The sequence below is a fragment of the Hyperolius riggenbachi genome, chromosome 10 (genome assembly GCF_040937935.1).
Source record: "Hyperolius riggenbachi isolate aHypRig1 chromosome 10, aHypRig1.pri, whole genome shotgun sequence".
Taxonomy (NCBI): Eukaryota; Metazoa; Chordata; class Amphibia; order Anura; family Hyperoliidae; genus Hyperolius; species Hyperolius riggenbachi.
Window position 1 is genome coordinate 75,806,590 of NC_090655.1, and position 20,156 is coordinate 75,826,745.

General features: G+C 44.9%; 1 protein-coding gene across 3 annotated transcripts in view; it reads right to left on the reverse strand.

Moving 5' to 3' along the window:
- Positions 1 to 20,156, reverse strand: part of KIF20B (kinesin family member 20B) — a 175,136-nt gene that overhangs the window by 62,527 nt on the left and 92,453 nt on the right. For all 3 annotated transcript variants that reach the window (XM_068258632.1, XM_068258631.1, XM_068258633.1), the window contains one exon: positions 18,991 to 19,117. In XM_068258632.1, coding sequence (XP_068114733.1) covers positions 18,991 to 19,117 — 127 coding nt within the window. The remainder of the gene's footprint in view (positions 1 to 18,990; positions 19,118 to 20,156) is intronic.

Below are 20,156 nucleotides of genomic sequence, written 5' to 3' on the forward strand. Positions count from 1 at the left end.
GGATTTTTCACCTTATGCATCAGAGCAATTTTCACATCCCATTCATTCGATAATAACTATCACTAATTATCACAATTTATTGATCTATATCTTGTTTTTTCCGCCACTAATTAGGCTTTCTTTGGATGGTACATTTTGCTAAGAATTATTTTTTTTTTATAAATGCATTTTAACAGGATTAATAGGGAAAAAAAATTAAAAAATTAATTATTTCTCAGGTTTCGGCCATTATAGCTTTAAAATAATCCATGCTACCTTAATTAAAACCTATGCATTTTATTTGCCCGTTTGTCTCGGTTATGACACCATTTAAATTTTGTCTCTATCACAATGTATGGCACCAATATTTTATTAATAAAGGTGCATTTTTTCCATTTTGCGTCCATCACTATTTACAAGCTTATAATTTAAAAAATGTTCGTAGTATACCCCCTTCAAATGCATATTTACATAGTTCAGACCCTTAGGTAACTACCGTATATACTCGCAAGCAAGTCGACCCGCATATAAGCCGACCGCCCCAACTTTTACCTGAAAAAAAGAAGAAAAAAATGATTGACCCTCATAAGCCGGGGGTAGGAAATGCTGGCCTCGTGATCACCCCAGTGTGTCCCAGTATAGCTAGTATAGTGCCCAGTATAGGTAGGTAGTTCCCCAGTATAGCTAGTATAGTGCCCAGTATAGCTAGTATAGTGCCCAGTATGGGTAGGTAGTGCCCAGTATGGGTAGGTAGTGCCCAGTATGGGTAGGTAGTGCCCAGTATGGGTAGGTAGTGCCCAGTATGGGTAGGTAGTGCCCAGTATGGGTAGGTAGTGCCCCAGTTTAGCTAGTATAGTGCCCAGTATAGGTAGGTAATGCCCAGTATAGTGCCCTGTATAGCTAGTATAGTGTCCAGAATAGGTAGGTAGTTCCCAGTATAGCTAGTATAGTGCCCAGTATAGATAGGTAGTGCCCAGTATAGTGCCCCAGTATAGCTAGTACAGTGCCCAGTATAGATAGTGCCCCCTCCTCTTCCCCGCTATTACCTGAGCTGGCGCCGCATCTTATTATTCCCCTCTCCGCTCGTAAAGTAATTCACTCACAGCAGCGCGCCCCACGGGGCTGCTGTGATGACGAGGCAGGAAGCCATAGAGAGAGAGAGAGCGGTTCCCATAGTTACAGGAAGCCGCTCTCTCTCTATGGCTTCCTGCCTCGTCATCACAGCAGCCCCGTGGGGCGCGCTGCTGTGAGTGAATTACTTTACGAGTGGAGAGGGGAATAATAGAAGATGCGGCGCCAGCTCAGGTGATGGCGGCGGCCGCGCGGACCACAGGTGACTCGCAAGCAAGCCGACCCCCCAACTTTTGACTCCCTTTTTGGGGGTCAAAAATTCGGCTTGCTTGCGAGTATATACGGTATTTAGGTTTTTGTTTTTTTTTATTGTAATTTTTTTTTCAATAAAATTTTTTATTTGGGTAATCTCGGCTTTGCCTGTTCAGTAAGCCATTACCTATTTAGTAAGGAGTTCTTCTGGCGAGACTCCCTAACACTGCTACTGCCTACTGAGTGCGCTCTAGTGGCTGCCTCATAAGCGCTTTGAGTCTGACAGTAGAAAAACGCTATACAAAAAAAGGAATTATTATCTATGGTTTAAAGCATTAAACATAACATAACTAATAGCTAAAAACATATGACTGGTTTCTATGTTCCTTGAAAGGGTTAACACTTTTCAGTTCACTTCGCTGCTAATTACGGTAATAAGATGGCCATTGCAGTCTAAAATTATCAGATTGTGTTAAAGGGCAACTGAAGCAAGATGGATATGGAGGCTGACATTTATTTCATTTTTAACAATGCACATTGCCTGGCTGTCTTGCTGATCCTCTGCCTCTAATATTTTTAGCCATAGACCCTGAACAAGCATGCAGCAGATCAGGTGTTTGACATTATTGTCAGATCTGACAAGATTAGCTGCATACCTGTTTCTGGTGTGATTCAGACACTACTGCAGCCAAATTGATTAGCAGGGCAGCCAGACAACTGGTATTGTTTAAAAGGAAATAAATATGGCAGCCTCCATATTCTTCTGACTTCAGTTCCTCTTTCAGTCTAAAGAGAACCTGAACTGAAAATAAAAAATCAAAATAACCATACACAGGTCATACTAACCTCCTGTGTAGTCTACTGAATTTCTTTCTCCTCTCCTGCGCCCCATTTGTCCACTGTGAGCAATGGAATTCTCCATCCTCCATTTTAAAAATGGCCTTTACTCCATAACAGCTTCCGGGTCAGCACACTGTTAAACTTTAATTTCGCCCACTTAAGCCGTAGGGAAACTTTGACATTACCTTGCACATTCAGTTGTAACTGACAGCTGCTGATATATAACTGACAGCAACTGGTATATTTCCGTTCTGACAAAAGGTCTGGAAGGGATCACTGTAAGAAGAAAATGGTGAGCTTCTGAGAGGAACTGACGGTGAGGTTAGTATATAATATTCATTTGCAGCTACGTCATGTGTTTATTTTAAATAATTTTCCTCATTTCAGGTTCCCTTTAACCCCCCTGGCGGTATGAAAAATTCCGCCAGGGGGCAGCGCAGCAGTTTTTTTTATTTATTTATTTTTTTAAATCATGTAGTGAGCCCAGGGCTCGCTACATGATAGCCGCTGCTCAGCGGCATCCCCCCAGCCCCGCCGATCGCCTCCGGCGATAGGCGATCAGGAAATCCCGTTCAAAGAACGGGATTTCCTGGAGGGCTTCCCCCGTCGCCATGGCGACGGGGCGGGATGACGTCACCGACGTCGGGACATCATTGGGAGTCCCGAACAACCCCTCGGCGCTGCCTGGCACTGATTGGCCAGGCAGCGCACGGGGTCTGGGGGGGGGGCGCGCGCCGCATCAGATAGCGGCGACCGGGCGGGGGCCGGCGGCGATCAGAGTGCTGGCGCAGCTAGCAAAGTGCTAGCTGCGTCCAGCAAAAAAAAAAATTATGAAAATCGGCCCAGCAGGGCCTGAGCGGCACCCTCCGGCGGCTTACCCCGTGTCCAGCACGGGGTTACCGCTAAGGAGGTTAAAGGATACTCAAAGTGACATGTGACATGATGAGATACAGTGCCTAGCACACAAATATCTATGCTGTGTTCCTTTTTTTCTTTCTCTGCCTGAAAGAGTTAAATATCAGGTATGTAAGTGGCTGACTCAGTCCGGACTTAGGAAGTGACTACAGTGTAACCCTCACTGATAAGAAATTCCAGCTATAAAACACTTTCCTAGAAAAAAATGGCTTCTGAGAGCAAGAAAGAGATAAAAAGTGGAATTTCTCATCAGTGAGGGTCACACTGTAGTCACTTCCTGTCTGAGTCAGGACAGAGTCAGCCACTTACATACCTGATATTTAACTCTTTCAGGCAGAGAAAGAAAAAAAGGAACACAGCATAGTTATTTGTGTGCTTGGCACTGTACATACACATGTCTATCTCAGGTCATTTCCGGTATCCTTTAAAGAGAAACTCCAACCAAGAATTGAACTTTTTCCCAATCAGTAGCTGATACCCCATTTTACATGAGAAAGACAATGATTTTCACAAACAGACCATCAGGGGGCGCTGTGTGACTGATTTTGTGCTGAAACCCCTCCCACAAGAGGCTCTGAAGACCGCGGTACTGCTGGCAAACTGCTACAATGTAACAATGTTCAGAGACAGGAAATAGCGGTTATTAGCTGTCTAACAGACAGAGCAGCTAGAAACAGCTAAATAACCTGCCCACAGTAACAATGTCACCATGTAATAAATGTCAGAATGTGAATCTGGGAGAGGAAAGATTTTACAATGAGCAAACACTGACTAAATCATTTATACATAATTATGGTAAAAAAATGAAGCACTTTTTTTACTACATTATTTTCACTGGAGTTCCTCTTTAAAGCTGTGCAAACAATGCATCCTGCTGTATCCAGGTAAAGGTGCGTACACACCTTTGACTCATGTCGCTGGTCAGGGATCAGATGACATGGCTGGGCCGACCTGTACAAAGAAGTTGGCCGTCGTTTGGACAAGTTGATCTGCCTGGTGGATCGCTTGCAGAACGGCGGCCGGGTGCTGCCATACACACGCCTAACTATCGGCTGAGGCAGTCATTATCGGCCGCCTCAGCCGACTTTAGTCAGACATGTGTATGAGGCTTAAGAAGCAGAGAGCTTTCTCCTTTATTTGCTCAGTAATGACTTAGGCAGGAGTCACTCTTGAGCAAATGCGCAGCGTTTTGCCGCATACAAAAAAAAACAAAAACATGTTGACGGCAGTAGCCGAAACTAGTTGGGACAAGAGCGGGCAGCACGGATACAGGATCCCACATTGAGGTTTTAGTTCCACAAGGAGTGGGAAGCGTTACATGCCTGGGGAGGGTCCTAAGTGGATTAGGGCCCTCTGAAAGTAAGTGCTCACCTCATCTTACCTGTATTTGCCCTTTTTTTCAGAAATAAAGCGAATTGTACCATTTCCACTGAGAGCATCCCTGTTTACTTTATTTGAACTTTGAGTGCATACAGGTGGTGGAGTGGAAGAAACGTTGGAAGAAGAATATACCTGCGCTGTGAACAATTACAGTATTTTTACTTTTAGATTTGTATTGTTTAAAAGGAAATAAAAACGTCAGCCTACATATTCTCCTCACTTCAGGTGTGCTATAAAGTGTACCTGAGACAAAAAGCATCTTAGGTACCATACTTACCTGGTCCCTCGCAATTCGGCCTTAAAGCTTGAGCAAAAGTAATGCGCAAGCACACAACACTGCCAGCCGCAGGAGTGTGCGTAGATAAACCAGCGCATGCGTGATGAAGCACGGCTCGGCCAAGCTTTTGGGCAACAGGAGCCACCTGGGGAGACGGCAAGGGACGAGCAGCCTCAAGAGAGCTTAAGGAAGCCCCAGGTAAGTATGGAACCTGAGACGCTTCTCGTCTCAGGTTCCCTTTCAGTCCTGTATAGGAATAGTTTAAATAGGTTAATATTCATGTCAAGTCTTTGGTAAAAGTTTCAAGTATACCTGACCCAAGGCATAACTACCTGAGGCAAGTACAGAGGTATGTTCATGCTGGGTCCACATACTTCTGTATTGTCCATTCCCCTCATTTTGTCCACATACTTAGTATTGTCCATTCCCCTCATTTTTCCTCCAACAGCAGGCTGATCGCTGGGCCCCGCTGTGTTTTCTGACGGGAGCTCCTCGCGAGATGCCATATGGACTCACTGAGGAATAACAGTGTCTCTGTCTCCGCCATCCGTTAGGTGATCGGCAAGAGGTTAAAAGAGCCAAAAGTCGAGGGTAAATGTAAGGGACGCTTTAGTCTAGAGATGCACACTTTACACTTTATATTCCAGAGCAGTGTTCATGGTGTTACACACCTTGTTATTGCCTGTGTGTGTCTCTGCATTTACCCTGCACTTTTGTTACTTCCATTAGCTTTTTTAGAATACTATATACGATGAAGTAAAACTTGTACGAATGTTGGTTGAGCAGACCTCATTTTGTTTCACTCACACTTGTGCAACCCATTCCCCCTTTTTAAACATGCAGTATTATGAGGCACTGTTTTGCGGGTACTGGCTGTGTGAATAGCTGCACTTTGGGACCATAGGGTACTATGGCTGCATTTGGGAACATTTTTTCATGAGTGTGCCATGAAAGGGTATAGGGGCAAATATTTGGGTTGACATATACACAAAGTTGACTTATATCCGAGGCTGTAGATAGTCTGCAACAATCTTTTGATAAGTGGCGTGTTGTCAAGGCAGCACCCACATGTTCTAAAAGAAACCAGGATTCTTCAGACAAGGCAACCTTTTTCTGCTGCTTCCTGATCCAGTTCTGATGTGCACATGCCCATATTGGCCTAAAATAGCCATGCAATATTAGGGCTTAAAACCACTAGCAGTCTTTTCTAAGCGATAGCGATTTGAAAAAGCTCTTGCTAATACAATGCTATGAGAGATTTTTATAAAATCACATCACTCAAGTGGGATCAAATTCATAGCATTACGTTAGCAAGAGCTTTTCAAATCAAAAAGCACTCAGAAAAGTGCTCCTAGAGGGTTCCAGGCCTTAGGCCCCATTCCCACTTGAGTGGGAATCGCACGATTCCCGCTCAGAGCAAACCGCTAGCAGTTTGTAAAAACCGCTAGCCCAAGCCTATGGCAGTGTTCTCACTGTTAGCATTAACCGCAAACGCGTAACATGCAGCGTTTTGCCGGCGATTCACGATTAGCATGCATAGCACCACTAATCGCGATCGCTCCCAAAATGCTGCAGTGTCCAGTGATTTTTCCACGTTAATCGCAGAAAAATCACTCCCGCAAAACCCTAGCAGTAATGGCTGGCGTTTTGCGGTTTTAGGTGTGAATGGGGCCTTAGAGTGTGTGTACCGACCAGATTACCAGTCATGTATGCATTTTACTAGTGTGATACTTTTAAACTCTGCTTGCATTTATTAAATAGAATCAATTATGTACATAGATACCTTTACATTGTGCCTGCAATGTCCTATTCTTCAGGTGTAATCAACAAAAGAGGAAGTAAAGATATCTAGGAAGTAGTGGCCCTCCCTGTTCTGCACCTTTCCTCACTCCCTTTTTCCCAGCCTACACAGTGCTCCCCCCGGCTAGTTTTGGTGAGCATCCGGCTGTCATCGGCTCACCTTCTCTACTGTAAGCAGAGTTGCACAGAGAAGCACCAGCCCTGCATTCTCTCATCTCGCCCCACCGGGCTACTTTTTCATGCCACCCGCCTGGAAAAAAAATTCTGGGGAGAACACTGCTACACCACGATGCCAAGAATCTGCCATCAACTAAATAACAAAATGCTCAGGCTATCCTTCAATGGATGCCATCAAAACACTACAGAAAATGTCAGCCGGTACAGTTCCACTTTGGCCAAGGTTTTTACACATTTATATGTGTCCCTGGAAAACAATCAACTTTCTGGCTGACCTAACCGCTTTCAGAATTTGGAATGGTGTTAACTGTAAAAATTGTCCCAGTGATAGAGTGAACATAGTTTTGCTTTGGTCTGGGATTTTAGGTACCAATAATTTGTTGCTAAAAACATTTTTTGATGGTGTAATCCATCAAAATATGCTTTATGTGTCCTCCAAATAGATAATTGTGCTAAGACACACTCAGGGCAGAATCCAGATGTATCCTACATTCAATCTGGGCCGTCCCGATTCATGGAACCAATTTAATTCCAAGTAAACACCTATTGCTAGGAGACTGCTGAGCATTGCAAGAAACCAACAGGATGAACTAGCTAGTGTAATGGTGAGTAGCTTAAACATTGACTCCTACCTCACAGGATACCTGAAGATTCCAATTGGTACTGCATGTAATACAGTCATAAGTAACCCATTTTCCTTCACTGTTGCATTATGCTTGTACACAGTGTCAGTAAAGACCAATGGAGGACCATTTTATATAATTCATTATTGTTTTTTTCTGTGCAACTATACAATTGTAGGCTGAAAACCGAAACTCAGCCCTTCAGTGATGAAATACCCTTTAATGAGAGATTGCAACCTTTTGTTGTGAATCAGAGAGGGATACTCAGCCATTGTTAAATGAAAATTGCCTTTTGGATTTAGGTCATTTGTAACAATGGTAGCAGAAAGCAGGTTGGACCCAAAAGCCTGAACAAGAGGCTGTACATAAAATCGGGCTGTCAAATCTATATTATAAATAATTAGGACCATCTGCCACCATAGGCCAGCACAAAGCATATATAAATATGACCATTGCAATTTCTAGAGTAACAACTGAGCAAAGGACAAAGAGTCCTCTACAGCGACCCGTCCTTTACTTACAAAAGACTGGAAAACTGCAAAGCACTGCACTATTACTGAGCCAAAAATAGGAATGAACAGGGCAGTCAATTAAAACTAAATCCCCATGTGACTGTTAGCTGGGACACAACCTTAAAGAGAATCTGAAGTCAGAATAAAAACTGCTAAAAATGATATACCGTATATACTTGTGTATAAGCCAACCCACCAACTTTTGCCCCTGAAACGCCATAATAATGTTTGACCCGTGGATAAGCTGACCCCCCTCAATGTCTCCCCCTAGTCTACCCCCTGTATGTAGGCAGAGCGTCTCCCCCTGTATGTGGTGAATGTGATGCAAAGTGCATGTGTAGGATAATACAGTGCATGTGTAGGATTATGCAAAGTATGCATAGGGTGTATATGGTGCAGTGTGTTGTGAAGTGTACATATAGCTACCTCTCCTCATTGGCCATCTTCTCATCTCCCTTACAGCTTTGTACTTGCTGCTGACATCTAGTGGCAGAATAGGGAACTGCAAGGGAACAGGAAGTGGCCCCCCAGGACAAGAAGGAAGTGAAACCTGTTAATCTAACCAGTAGAGCTGCTTGAGAGACGCTGCCAGGAACAATGAGAGATAACACACACCACACACACACCGCATATAAGCCGACCCCTTCACTTTTGGGACACTTTCCTTGTCCCAAAAGTCTGGCTTATATGAGAGTATATACGGTAGATGGATAGCACTTAAATTGCAGATTATTTCAATCACCTTACTGCCGCTGTTCCCCCTCTCCGGTTTTTAGATTATAAAAAAAAAAAAACATAAAAACAGGACTACCTGGATAAAATGTCCGCAACCCATGACAGCTTCCGGGTCGCGGCTCAAGTCGGGACGCGAGTACGCGTATGGACACGCATCAACCTATTGGGCATAGAGCATGATGGTCTGGTTGCATGTGCAGCTGAATGTGTCACATGAGGAACGGTTTAATTAGTAAGGGTGGGGGGGGGGGATAAGAGAACGGCGGAGGAGATAGGCAACTATTGACAAGTGAAGAGGTAGAGCTCAGGTAAACTGCTCTGTCTCTTGCTGGCAGGATTTTCTTTGACCAAATTGGTTGTGGCATGTAAACAGATCATTTCTGGGGACACGACTACTGGTTCTGCCAGGTATGCGGCAGAACACTTTTAAACAGATTAATGAAGAGGTCCACAGTATGAAACAAAAACAAAGATTTTGGCTTCAGATTCTCTTTAAAGAGGAACTGTAGTGAAAACAACAATGAACACATTTGCTTATTGTTTAAAATATTCATTTACAGATTTAGTCAGGGTTTCCCCACTGTAAAAGCTTTCCTCTCCTTGCTTTACATTCCGAAATTTAGCACTGGTGGTGACAGCTTTATGATCTGTACGGAACGTTCGTTACTGAGAGTTTTATGCAAAGAGCGATATTGCTTGCTTGGCAGTTGGAAAAAGCCGTTATTTCCCACAATGCAACGAGGTTCTCAGACAGCAAACTGTCAGGACCAAGGTCATGACATCACACTGTAGGAGGGATTTCACCACAATATCAGCCATACAGACCCACTTGATGATCTATTCAAGAAAAGGCAAAGATTACTCGTGGGAAAGGGGGAGATCAGCTACTGATTGGGATGAAGTTCAATTCTGGGTTCCTCTTTAAGAAAGTTTAGTAATATTGAAATAAGCAAAGTAACCCAATGTTTTACATAAAGCACCACAACTTACAGACAGTCTAAGACTGAAGGTTACGGTGGAGTATAAAAGAGCTGTGAGGATCAAGGGATTTAGACAATTTTTGTCTGACTTGAAGCACATTTTGTTGCAGTGAGATTTCAGCTGGGTACTTGGCCAATCCAAATTCGGAAAAAATGAAAGCAACCCAAATTTGGTTGGTTTAATTAAAAGCTGCAAATAAACTGCCACCTCATTCGCATCAAAACTGGAAAAATAAGCAGGTCACTGGCAATCTCTATTAAAGAGGTTGTATATCAAGATATAGACCCGCCAGGCACAATACTGTATACAGTAATTACTGTATACCTAAGGTAAGCACAGAGGTAAGTTCCTGCCTGATACCTAAGAGGAGTAAATGGGGCAGATGAGGGGAGGGTTGACAGGAGGCAACATCGCAGCAAGCTTGATTCTTCAAGAATTTGACTTTTGGCTAAAGTCACATTTTTCAATATGCAGAGCCCACCCACACATGGGCAGATTACACAAATTGCATTTAAAACAGATACAGCAAATTGAGTACGGTAGCTTCCAAAAACAGTTTGCGTGCAGATTGTTCAGTACTAGACTCTTCCACAACATTGACATGCCCTCATGTAAGAGCCCTAACCACTAACAAAAACAGAGTAAACCTGGGTGGGTCTGTGTGATGCATCTTTTCTTGCCTTACGTAGCTTTGTCTCGGGTCTGGTAGGCTATAAAGGACAACTGTAGTGAGAAGAATACAGAGGCTGCCAAATGTATTTCCTTTTGAACAATGCCAGTTGCCTGGCAGTCCTGCTGAGCTATTTGGCTGCAGCAGTGTCTGAATTAGACCAAGAACAAGCATGCAGCTAATCTTGTCAGATGTGACAAAAATGCCAGAAGCACCTGATCTGCTGCATGCTTGTTCAGGGTCTATGACTAAGTATTTGTGGCAACGGATCAGCAGGACAGCCAGGCAACTGGTATTGCTTAAAAGGAAATAAATATGGCAGCCTCTATATCCCTCTAACTTCAGTTGTCCTTCAATGTTCAGCTCACCTTTCTGGGGCATTATGTCCTTGGGTAGTAAAAACTAAAAGTGCCGGGGTCTTCCAAGGCTTTTACTGATTCACACGGAGAAAGGGAACAGGAAGAAAAAAAAAAAAAAAATTGTTTTGTATATACATGCTGTGTGGTTCAGTCCCACGAGAGACCCATTGTAGTACTAATAGCTTTAAAACGTAAAGGTGGCCATACACTCGTTAGATCAGAAATCTATCTGATCTATCTGCTGCTAATCTATCTGATGTGTTTAGGGACATTTTTTCCTACTAGGAACAGATTTCCAATAGATTTCAGTATGAAATCATTAAAAATCAATCTGATGGCATTTTTTTGCCATCAGATTTCTATTAGGTCCTATGCAAAATGATAAGCAATCAACCTAGATTTTCCAGCATGTCAGAACGATTGAAATAATCTGCAAATCGATCGGCCGGTCAATCGATTTGCGATCGATCAGCCGCTGATTGGCTCAGTGTATGGGACCCTTAATAGTGGCAATAAGAGGTAGGTGTCAGAACACTCATTGCTTGCTGTGTATTGGGTCAGGAAGACTTAAAGGGAACCTTAACTGAACGGGGGGTTAAGAGTTTTACTTACCTGGGGCTATTACCAGCCCCCTGCAGCAGTCCTGTGCCCTCGCAGCCGCTCTGGAATCCTCTGGTCCCCCGCTGTCACTTAGTTTCGTTTTTGACGACTCACCAGTCGCCGGCCGCCATGCGTATTATTGGACGCATTCTCCAATGCAATTAGCGCTATTGCGGACCGCAACGCGTACAAAAATACGCGTTGTCGCATTCCGCACGCGTAGATATGCGGCAACGCGTATTTTTGTACGCGTTGCGGTCCGCAATAGCGCTAATTGCATTGGTGAATGCGTCCAATAATACGCATGGCGGCCGGCGACTGGTGAGTCGTCAAAAATGAAACTAAGTGACAGCGGGGGACCAGAGGATTCGAGAGCGGCGCCGAGGGCACAGGACTGCTGCATGGGGCTGGTAATAGTCCCAGGTAAGTAAAACTCTTTACCCCCCGTTCAGTTAAGGTTCCCTTTAAGGTGGCCATACACAGATTTGCAGCAGATTCAACCATCAGATAGATTTCTGGCAGATGCCTGTCGAATCTGACAGGAATCTGATGTGTGCCACACACTAGGAACAGATTTCCAATAGATTTCTGAATGAAGTCTATTGGAAATCTATTGCAAAGCGATCTAAATGCATTATTGCACCATTAGATCCAATGCAACTCTATGGCCATCGATCTGCTGCCAGCAGCAGATAGACCTAGATTTTCCATCCTGTCAGATCAAATTGATCGAAATCAGCTGCAAATCGATCGAATGGGGAATTTGATAGAATCGATTTCTGATCAATTGATCGATCACTGAAATTGACCAGTGTATGGGCCCCTTTAGGCCTCTTTTCCACGGACAGTTGATAAGCAGTGAAATGCCTCTTAAATGCTCACAACTGCTTGCTGCTGCACGGCAACTAGTTGTTGCTGCCTTATGCTAGGTACACACCACACAATTTTCTGTTAGATTTTCTGTTATGCTGGGCATACACGGCTCGATTTTGCCACTCGATTCCCCCGCCAGATAGATTCCCCGCTCGATTCCGCAGGCAATTCTCTTATCTTCCGCTCTTTTTTAAAATCTTTTTCCATTGTCCTCAATGCGGAATAGAGCGCGGAAACGATCGGGCGGGAGATCGGACATGTCAGAAATGATCTATCGAGCCATCTAAATGGCTCAGAATCAACAGCGTGTGTATGGGGCGTGTTAGCCGCTTTCCACCACCTATATTGAACAATAGAGCAATGGAAAGACGATTTATCCAATTAAATCGTGCCACGATTCAACAGTAGGATGTGCTTAGATAAAAGGAGCACTACCTTGCAAATTACAGGACTTAAGCCCCCATACACATGCACATGTATCACTACATGTATGGGGCTTCAAAGCGATAAAGCTTCAAAGCCCCATACACACTCAACAGCGGTCTTTTATGCAGTACAATTATCAAACCACTTTTGTGTATGGGGCTTCAGAGCGCTGCGGCTAATATCTTGGTGTCATAGATCACCCGGTACCTGTGCAGTCTGTTCTGGCAGCACAATTACTTAATATTATGCAGTTTTGTGTAGATAAGGTTTCAGAACAAGGATGATAGTGGTAAAGGGCTTTTCTTTTCCCATTTTTAAACTTTAAGATCCTGTGTTCTAGTTCCCAATATGGCCCTTCATATTTCATATATTCATATTAGTATTTGTAAGCACACCAGATTTAACAGTATCTAGCCTGAGCTTAGAGTAGCTTTCCGCAATTTGCTTTTCGCAAACCATGTGCATCTTAGCATCTGAGAAACATTTGTGGATGTTTCTTAGTAGCAATGTAACTGATAGGTAAACCTTGTGTTTGCAAAGAGCTTGCATGCAGTTTTTTTCCACTATGCGCAGGCTCGGACTGAGCCACCGAACTGCCGATTTTTCCATCGGTAAGCCCCAGCCACCCCGCCTCCTGGGGGCCCCAGAGCTGAGAAGGAGGGGGCACAGTGCAGGAAAGGGGGAAATTGTGCACAGAGCGGCAGGGAGGGGGGGGGGGGGGAACCAGAATTGCAGCCAGCGGCAGCAGCGGGGAATAGCTTACCTAGTCATATCGATAGCTCTGCGTGACACTGGTCTGGTCTTCTGCACTGCACTGTCCAATCACGCTCTCGCAGTACTTCCTGTGAGAGCTCATTGGACAGTGCAGTGCAGGAGACCAGACCAGCAGCGGCATGCAGAGCTATCTGATCCCAGTAAGTGTTTCCCGCTCGCTGCCGTTGCTGGGTGCAATTCTGGAGGGGAAGGGAGCTCGGAAGGGGGGGCCCCTAGGTGAGGGAGGGGGAGGCTTCCCCCCCCCACGGCTCTGTGCACACTGCCCCCCCTTCCAGCATGGGGGACCCCCACTAACTGGGGACCTGCCTTTGTGGGGATATCTGCCGCCAATCTGATTGCATTTTTTGGGGAAATCTGCCACCAATCTGATTGCATTTTGTCGGAAAATCTGCTGCCATTTGACTACTTGATTAATCATGAGGCATGTAACTACTTCATTATTTTATCTAAAATGTATCTGGTCGGACCTAATCTCTGTGAATAACAATGCTAATTTTCTTCTGCCCATGACTCATCATGACCACGCCCATGTTCCAGTGCGTGGTGACAGTCATCTATTTTTGCTGCGGCGCGCTGTGCACACCGCATGTGGACATGCCCCTATTAATGACTGTCCTCAGAAGTGCTCACAATCTATTATTCCCTACCATAAAATCATGCAAAATTTCTAGAGTACATGCGAGTGTATGCGAGCTCAAAATGAGGGGGGGAGAGGCCCCAGGCTGAAACTTCCTTGGTGGGCCCTTAGTGTCCCAGTCCGACCCAGACTATGCGATACACATTTGAAGGACAATTGAAGAGAGAGGGATATGGAGGCTGCTATATTCATTTCCTTTTAAGCAATACCAGTTGCCTGGTTATCTTGCCTCTAACACTTTTAAGCCATAGACCCTGAACAAGCATGCAGCAGCAGTCCATACAGACTGGAAAGGGTTCCTTGCTTGTCCCCTCCCCCACCTGCCATGTGATTCTGCTAGGATGAGGTGCAGCTAGCCCTCCAATAGGTATATTAAAGAAGTGTCTAACATTAATGGACACTTGCTTGAAAGTATACAGAGGTCTCCACTGGATATAGGAAGGGGTCCTGTACCCATCTTGTTTTAGAATATAAGTAGGGCAACAAATGTCAAAAATGAGGGATTGGGTGGACGGTCAGCAGTCTGTCGGATCAAGCTCTCCCGCAGAGTCTCACCAAATCAACCTCTCGCACAGTAAATATACAAGACGAGACTGTTGCATGAACACAAAAGAGAAGGGGGGGGGTGCACCATTTACAAAGAGTCTAACTACATGTTTCACTCTATTAAGGTTTCGTCAGGCGTATAGCAGCCAAACACAGTGTCACATAAAATAAATAAAATCCCCCACCAGGTCAAATCATTGTACAAACAGTAGAACAGCCCAAGTCAGAGCCGAATGACCCTGTGATTCAGAGTCTATAAATATGGCAGCCAGGATGGGCGTACGCCAGCAGTGGGTGTGTATGTACCACCCATCGTGTATCCCCACACTCATATTCCCATTACTGTGTGTTGTCTCACCTCATAACACAAGTGGAAACAATGCCCCATACGCTGCATGGCGTATACCATCCCAGGTGGAGCAGCTCAATAATAGGAATATGAATATGGGATATACTATGGGAATACTGTGTAAAGTAGCAGCTATTCTTCCTGCTTATGAAGTGCATTTGGATTATACACAGCCAGTTTTCCCCTCACATTGGCTTTCCCACTAGGTCTCCCTGTCAAGTTAACAGTAGACAGTTCTGCCACATCTGATCAAATTAAATATGTAATTTCTCTCAGGAGACAACTAAAAGTCGACTTCTTTATGGGAGCTAATAAGATTTTATGTCTGAGAGTCAATAAGCATATGGGTTAGTTTCTTGTATTCTTGCACATGGTGCGTCAGCTAAAAGACTCAGTAGGCAAGCCTTTTAAAGGGACCATGCAGTGTGACAGAGGTATGGAGGCTGCCATATTTATTCCCTTTGCCCAACTGCCTGACTTCCGTAGCGTCTGAGTCGCACAAATATGAATCGGACATGTCGGATTGAATCGAATCAATGAATCAAATTGAATCGGACAAAAAATCGTATGGTGTAGATGGGGCTTAAGCCTGGTACACACCCTACAATTTTCACTTCAGATCTTATTCGAGCAGGTGATCAGATTGATATTCAAGCAAGTGTTCAATGGATATTCATGACTTGAAGGACTTCCGAGGCCAAAATGAAGAAAATTCCACTATACCTTTTTAATAGCAGAATCCACGGAGGACGTCCTGCACGTCCCCCCGCTCCGTTCCGCCGTCATTTCCGTTCCCCCAGGGCATGGCCCAACCCCACCGAACGGGTCGCATCGATTCCACCTCTAAGATGGCTGCCACCTTAAACCGCGGCTGCGCAGTACGCTTTGCCGCGAGTGCGACTTTAGCCCCCCTCCCGCCACGTAGTGGGTCCCGGCATGCTCCCCAAGTTTACGTCGGGCGTGCTCACATCACTGCGCAGTCGCAGCAAAGCGTACTGCGCAGCCGCGGATCAAGGCGGCGGCCATCTTAGAGGTGGAATCGATGCGACCCGTTCGGTGGGGTCGGGCCATGCCCTGAGGGAACGGAAAGGCCTGCATTGACGGCGAATCGGAGCGGGAGACGTGCATGACGTCCTCCGTGGATTCTGCTAATAAAAAGGTATAGTGTAATTTTCTTCATTTTGGCCTCGGAAGTCCTTTAAAAAGGAAAGCAGATGAAAATAAACTTATGAGAAACAATTACATCTATCCTTCTACTCCTAAAATGGACTTAGTCTCCCACAATTTTATTCATGGTGCATCAGCTAAAAAAGTAGGTTTAATGTTGGATTTTATGAATTATTGACCTTTTTAGATTTTTGCCCTGCACTTCATAAGAGATTCTCTACCAGCAAAGAGCTTTATGGCTGTGATTCCTTATCAGTGAGGGTTATGCTATAGTTGGACTAGGTTCAACTTAGAGAGAAACTGTCACTTGCATGCTTGAATGTTAACACTTTAAGGCAAAAAACTAAATGGGACAGTAGAACTGCCTCAGTAGGCAAGGAGAAATTCGTTGCATCCGATTGATCATCCTTAGCACCCTGTGCAAAAAACCTAACAAAAATCCCATGCAATTATCTGCAACCTTAGGTTGAGGAAGGGGGAGAAGACATTAATTGGCTCACACTAGAAGTAGCAGTCATGCATACTTTGATGAAAATCCACCAAGATAGTCACTCAACTACAAAGCCAAAAACTATTTTAGAATTCACCTATAAGTTCTAGAGTTCCGTTATCTGCAAAAAGAGACAGAAAGTGTGAGCAAGTGTCCCTAATGGCAACAAGGTTGGCAACTAAATTGGTCTCCACAATACATAAAAATAGAAAGGTTAAGAATTACAATTTCAAAACCTTTTAGACAACAGATCCCACTTGAATATGCATGGCTGGTTGAAATTGCATTAAAAATAACAGAGCAGTGATTTTTTCCCCCCCTAAAACTGAACATAATTAAAGATGAGGTGTCGCGAAAATCTTAAAATTTAAAACACATACAGATAAGATGAGCCATGAATTACTTCTCTATGTTGCTGTCACTTACAGTAAGTAGTAGAAATCTGACATTACCGACAGGTTTTGGGCTAGCCCATCTCTCCATAGGGGATTCTCAGCACGGCCTTTATTCTTTAAAAAGACATTCCCTGAATAATATTTACATAAAGATGCAGGCCAGCCTCCCTGCTCGCTGCACAGAGCAACTGCCATTCACTAAGTGCTTTTAAAAATAAAGAAAACCCTGAGAGCCCCCCTATGAGAAGATAGGCTAGACCAAAATCTGTCAGTAATGTCAGATTTCTACTTACTGTAAGTGATAGCAACATAGGAGAGAAGTAATATATGGCTCACTTTACTCAGGGAGAAATTTACTTATTTGCATGTGTTTTAAATTTTAAGATTTTCATGACAGTTCCTCTTGAAGGTTTGTAATGGTGTGTGCCATTGAGCGAGTGTGGGGGTTGGGGAACACTATTGCTTAGATGCGGGGTGCTGCTCCTTTGGCCCAGGCCCATATAATGTGCGTCATCTTTACCTGGTGTTTGTAATTACTGGCAGGGTCATGCACGCCGCAATGCATGCCAGGAGATGCGAGTACAAGGCTGCAGGGAGGTGGAATAGGAGTAATTTTTGGGTATCTGAGGTAGTTGGGTTTCATACACTGATGGGTCGGATGATTTTTGTACTAACTCCACAGCCCTGCACAGCTGTATTCACATTTGAAGGGGTTCTGTGATGTGTTCTTAGGCCCGGTTCACATCTGCGTTTTGGGCCAGGACGGATCCGGATGGCTCAGTTCGTGGCCCATTCACATAGTGAAAATGGATCTGATCAATGATTGATTGGATCCGTTTTCACTCAGCAAATACATACCTAAATCTTGTGCAGCAGCCGGCGGTAGAGGCATCCTCTTCTTCCGCTGTGATTACACAGCGCGTCATGTGACTAGTCACATGATGCGTCATGTAGTCACATGACGCGGAAGACAGAAGCCTCTACCGCGTCAGTCACGACGCGGAAGACGATGGAAGCCTCTACCGCCGGCTGCTGCACAAGATTAGGTATGTATTTAGCCTCCCTAGCCCGCTCACCCGCTGCACCCTCCCGTCGCTCAGGATCGTGTCGGCACATGCCTCCACCCCCCGTGGAACGGTCCGTTTCTTCACTAGTGTGAAGAAACGTTCCGTTTCCCATTGCCCCCAAAGCTGCAGGTTTTTTTTCCCGGATCCGTTCCGCCGGGCAGAACGGTCCGTAAAATTAGGGACTGCGGCATTTTTTGGATCCGATACGTACCGATACCAACAGACGCATGTGAATGGATCCATAGGTTAACATTGGATTCATTTACATCCATCCCGTTTGTACAGTACACGTTCCGGAAAAAAAACTGATGTCAACCGGGCCTAAAAACAACAAAAAAAGTGTCACTTACCTGGGGCTTCTAACGGTCCTCTGCAAATATCCGGTCCTGTGCAGTCACTGAAGAATCCTCCATTTCCCGCCACGGGTTACTGTCCAATCAGTCTTCTAATAATTGGCAGGTGACCCGCCGCGGGGAAGGGAGGATTTTTGGATTTTTTAGTGACGGCACGGGACAGGATATCTGCAGGGGGGCCGTTAAAAGCCCCAGGTATATGCTTTAAGGACTACATCTAGCAGACATGACCGTGCCGGGAATTATAACTGCTAGCAGAAGCTGATGGTCGTGAAAAGAAGATGGCTAGAGCAGCAGCTCCCCATAGCCAAGTAATGGTGCTTCATCAACCCCCTCAAACACAGATCATTCTGAACCATAAGGTAGGTTTGTAATGATGTTGGTGAAGAAAGAGGATAAGCGGGAGAAGCTACTAGCGGTGATTAATGGGTAAGAGGTCTTTGCAGTATGGCGGAACAAGGGTTTTTAGTACAAAGGCATATGCAGTTAGTGGATAAGCGCAGACAAACTGAGGAGAAGCAGCGAGTAGAAAAATAAGAGTTTTATTTTAAATAAACAGATATACATCAAACTGAAAGTCCGGCAAGCTGAGAGACCAGTTTACATTATCTCCACTTTGTTTCACTGGCAAAGCCGGACTTTCTTCTTTTCACGCGGTAAACTTTGCGCTTTGCAGCGTTCTGCCTTAGCACTGACACATTGGAAAATGGGTTTCGGGCACTTTGCGCATCTGAACAGATACCTTTCTTTGAAGGAGGCTGGTTCTCAGGATAATGTTGATCATCAGGGGGTCGCTTCCGACTTGAAGAACCATCATCGCTGGTGCCAAGTTTGGCCATTTCTTCTCGAAAACTGCTTATAGTTTTTTCCTGTGTGATAAAACATTTATTAGAAACAAGATTACACAAAAAGGAGTTAAGCTGTAAAATTCCAATAGCATTTTACATTAGTTTAATTAAAGTTCGCAACACAAGACCTGGGTACTCAGGAATTGAGCACAAGTTCCGAAACGTCAGTATATTGCTGTTCTACTTTGGCAAAATTATACTGCTGTTTTGTCGTTAAGGTGAACCTCCAGACTAAAAATCTACTCAGCAGCACTGAAAAGGCTTGGTGGTTCTTTAACAGGTTCACAGCATCAGAACTTTGTTTTTCTTACCGAAGCCTAATTTTTAGCTGCTTAGAAGCTAAGCTCCACGCCATCAAAGAAAACTGCCCGGGCATTTTTCTCCTGATGCTGTGCAAAGCATGATGGGATTTCTGATGTTCTTGTTGCCTAGCAACTGTGAGGGGTGATCAGGACAGGACAGTTGGAACGGTGTCGCATGCTCCTGGTCACCTCCTTTTATCCAAAAAGATGGCTGCCCTCATGAAATCACAAACCTTTGCCTGTTTTTTTTAAAACAGGGTCGGTAAGAGATTATATTACCTACCTTTTTAAAGAAAACCTGTACTGAAAAAAAAAAGTTCCCCTGGGGGGTACTCACCTCAGTAGGGGGAAGCCTCTGGACCCTATAGAGGCTTCCCCCGTCCTCCTGTGTCCCACGGCGGTCTCGCTGCAGCCCGCGGAACGCACAGGCGACAAATCCGACAGCCTGTTCAATATTTACCTTTCCAGGGTCCAGCGGGGGCGCCGTTGCGGCTCTTCTGACGGAGATAGACGAAAATAGCCGATCTCCATCAGGTCCGCTCTCCTGCGCAGGACACTTGCGCCTGCGCAGTAGAGCGGGACAGACTGAGATCGGCCATTTTCGACTATCTCCGTGGAAAGAGCGGATACTGCGCCTGCGCTGGAGCCAAAAGGTAAATATCTACATTGCTGCTGCTCCGGGAGGATTTTCTCCACCGCCGTGTGACCGAGGAGGACAGGGGAAGCCTCAATAGGATCCGGAAGCTTCCCCCACCCAA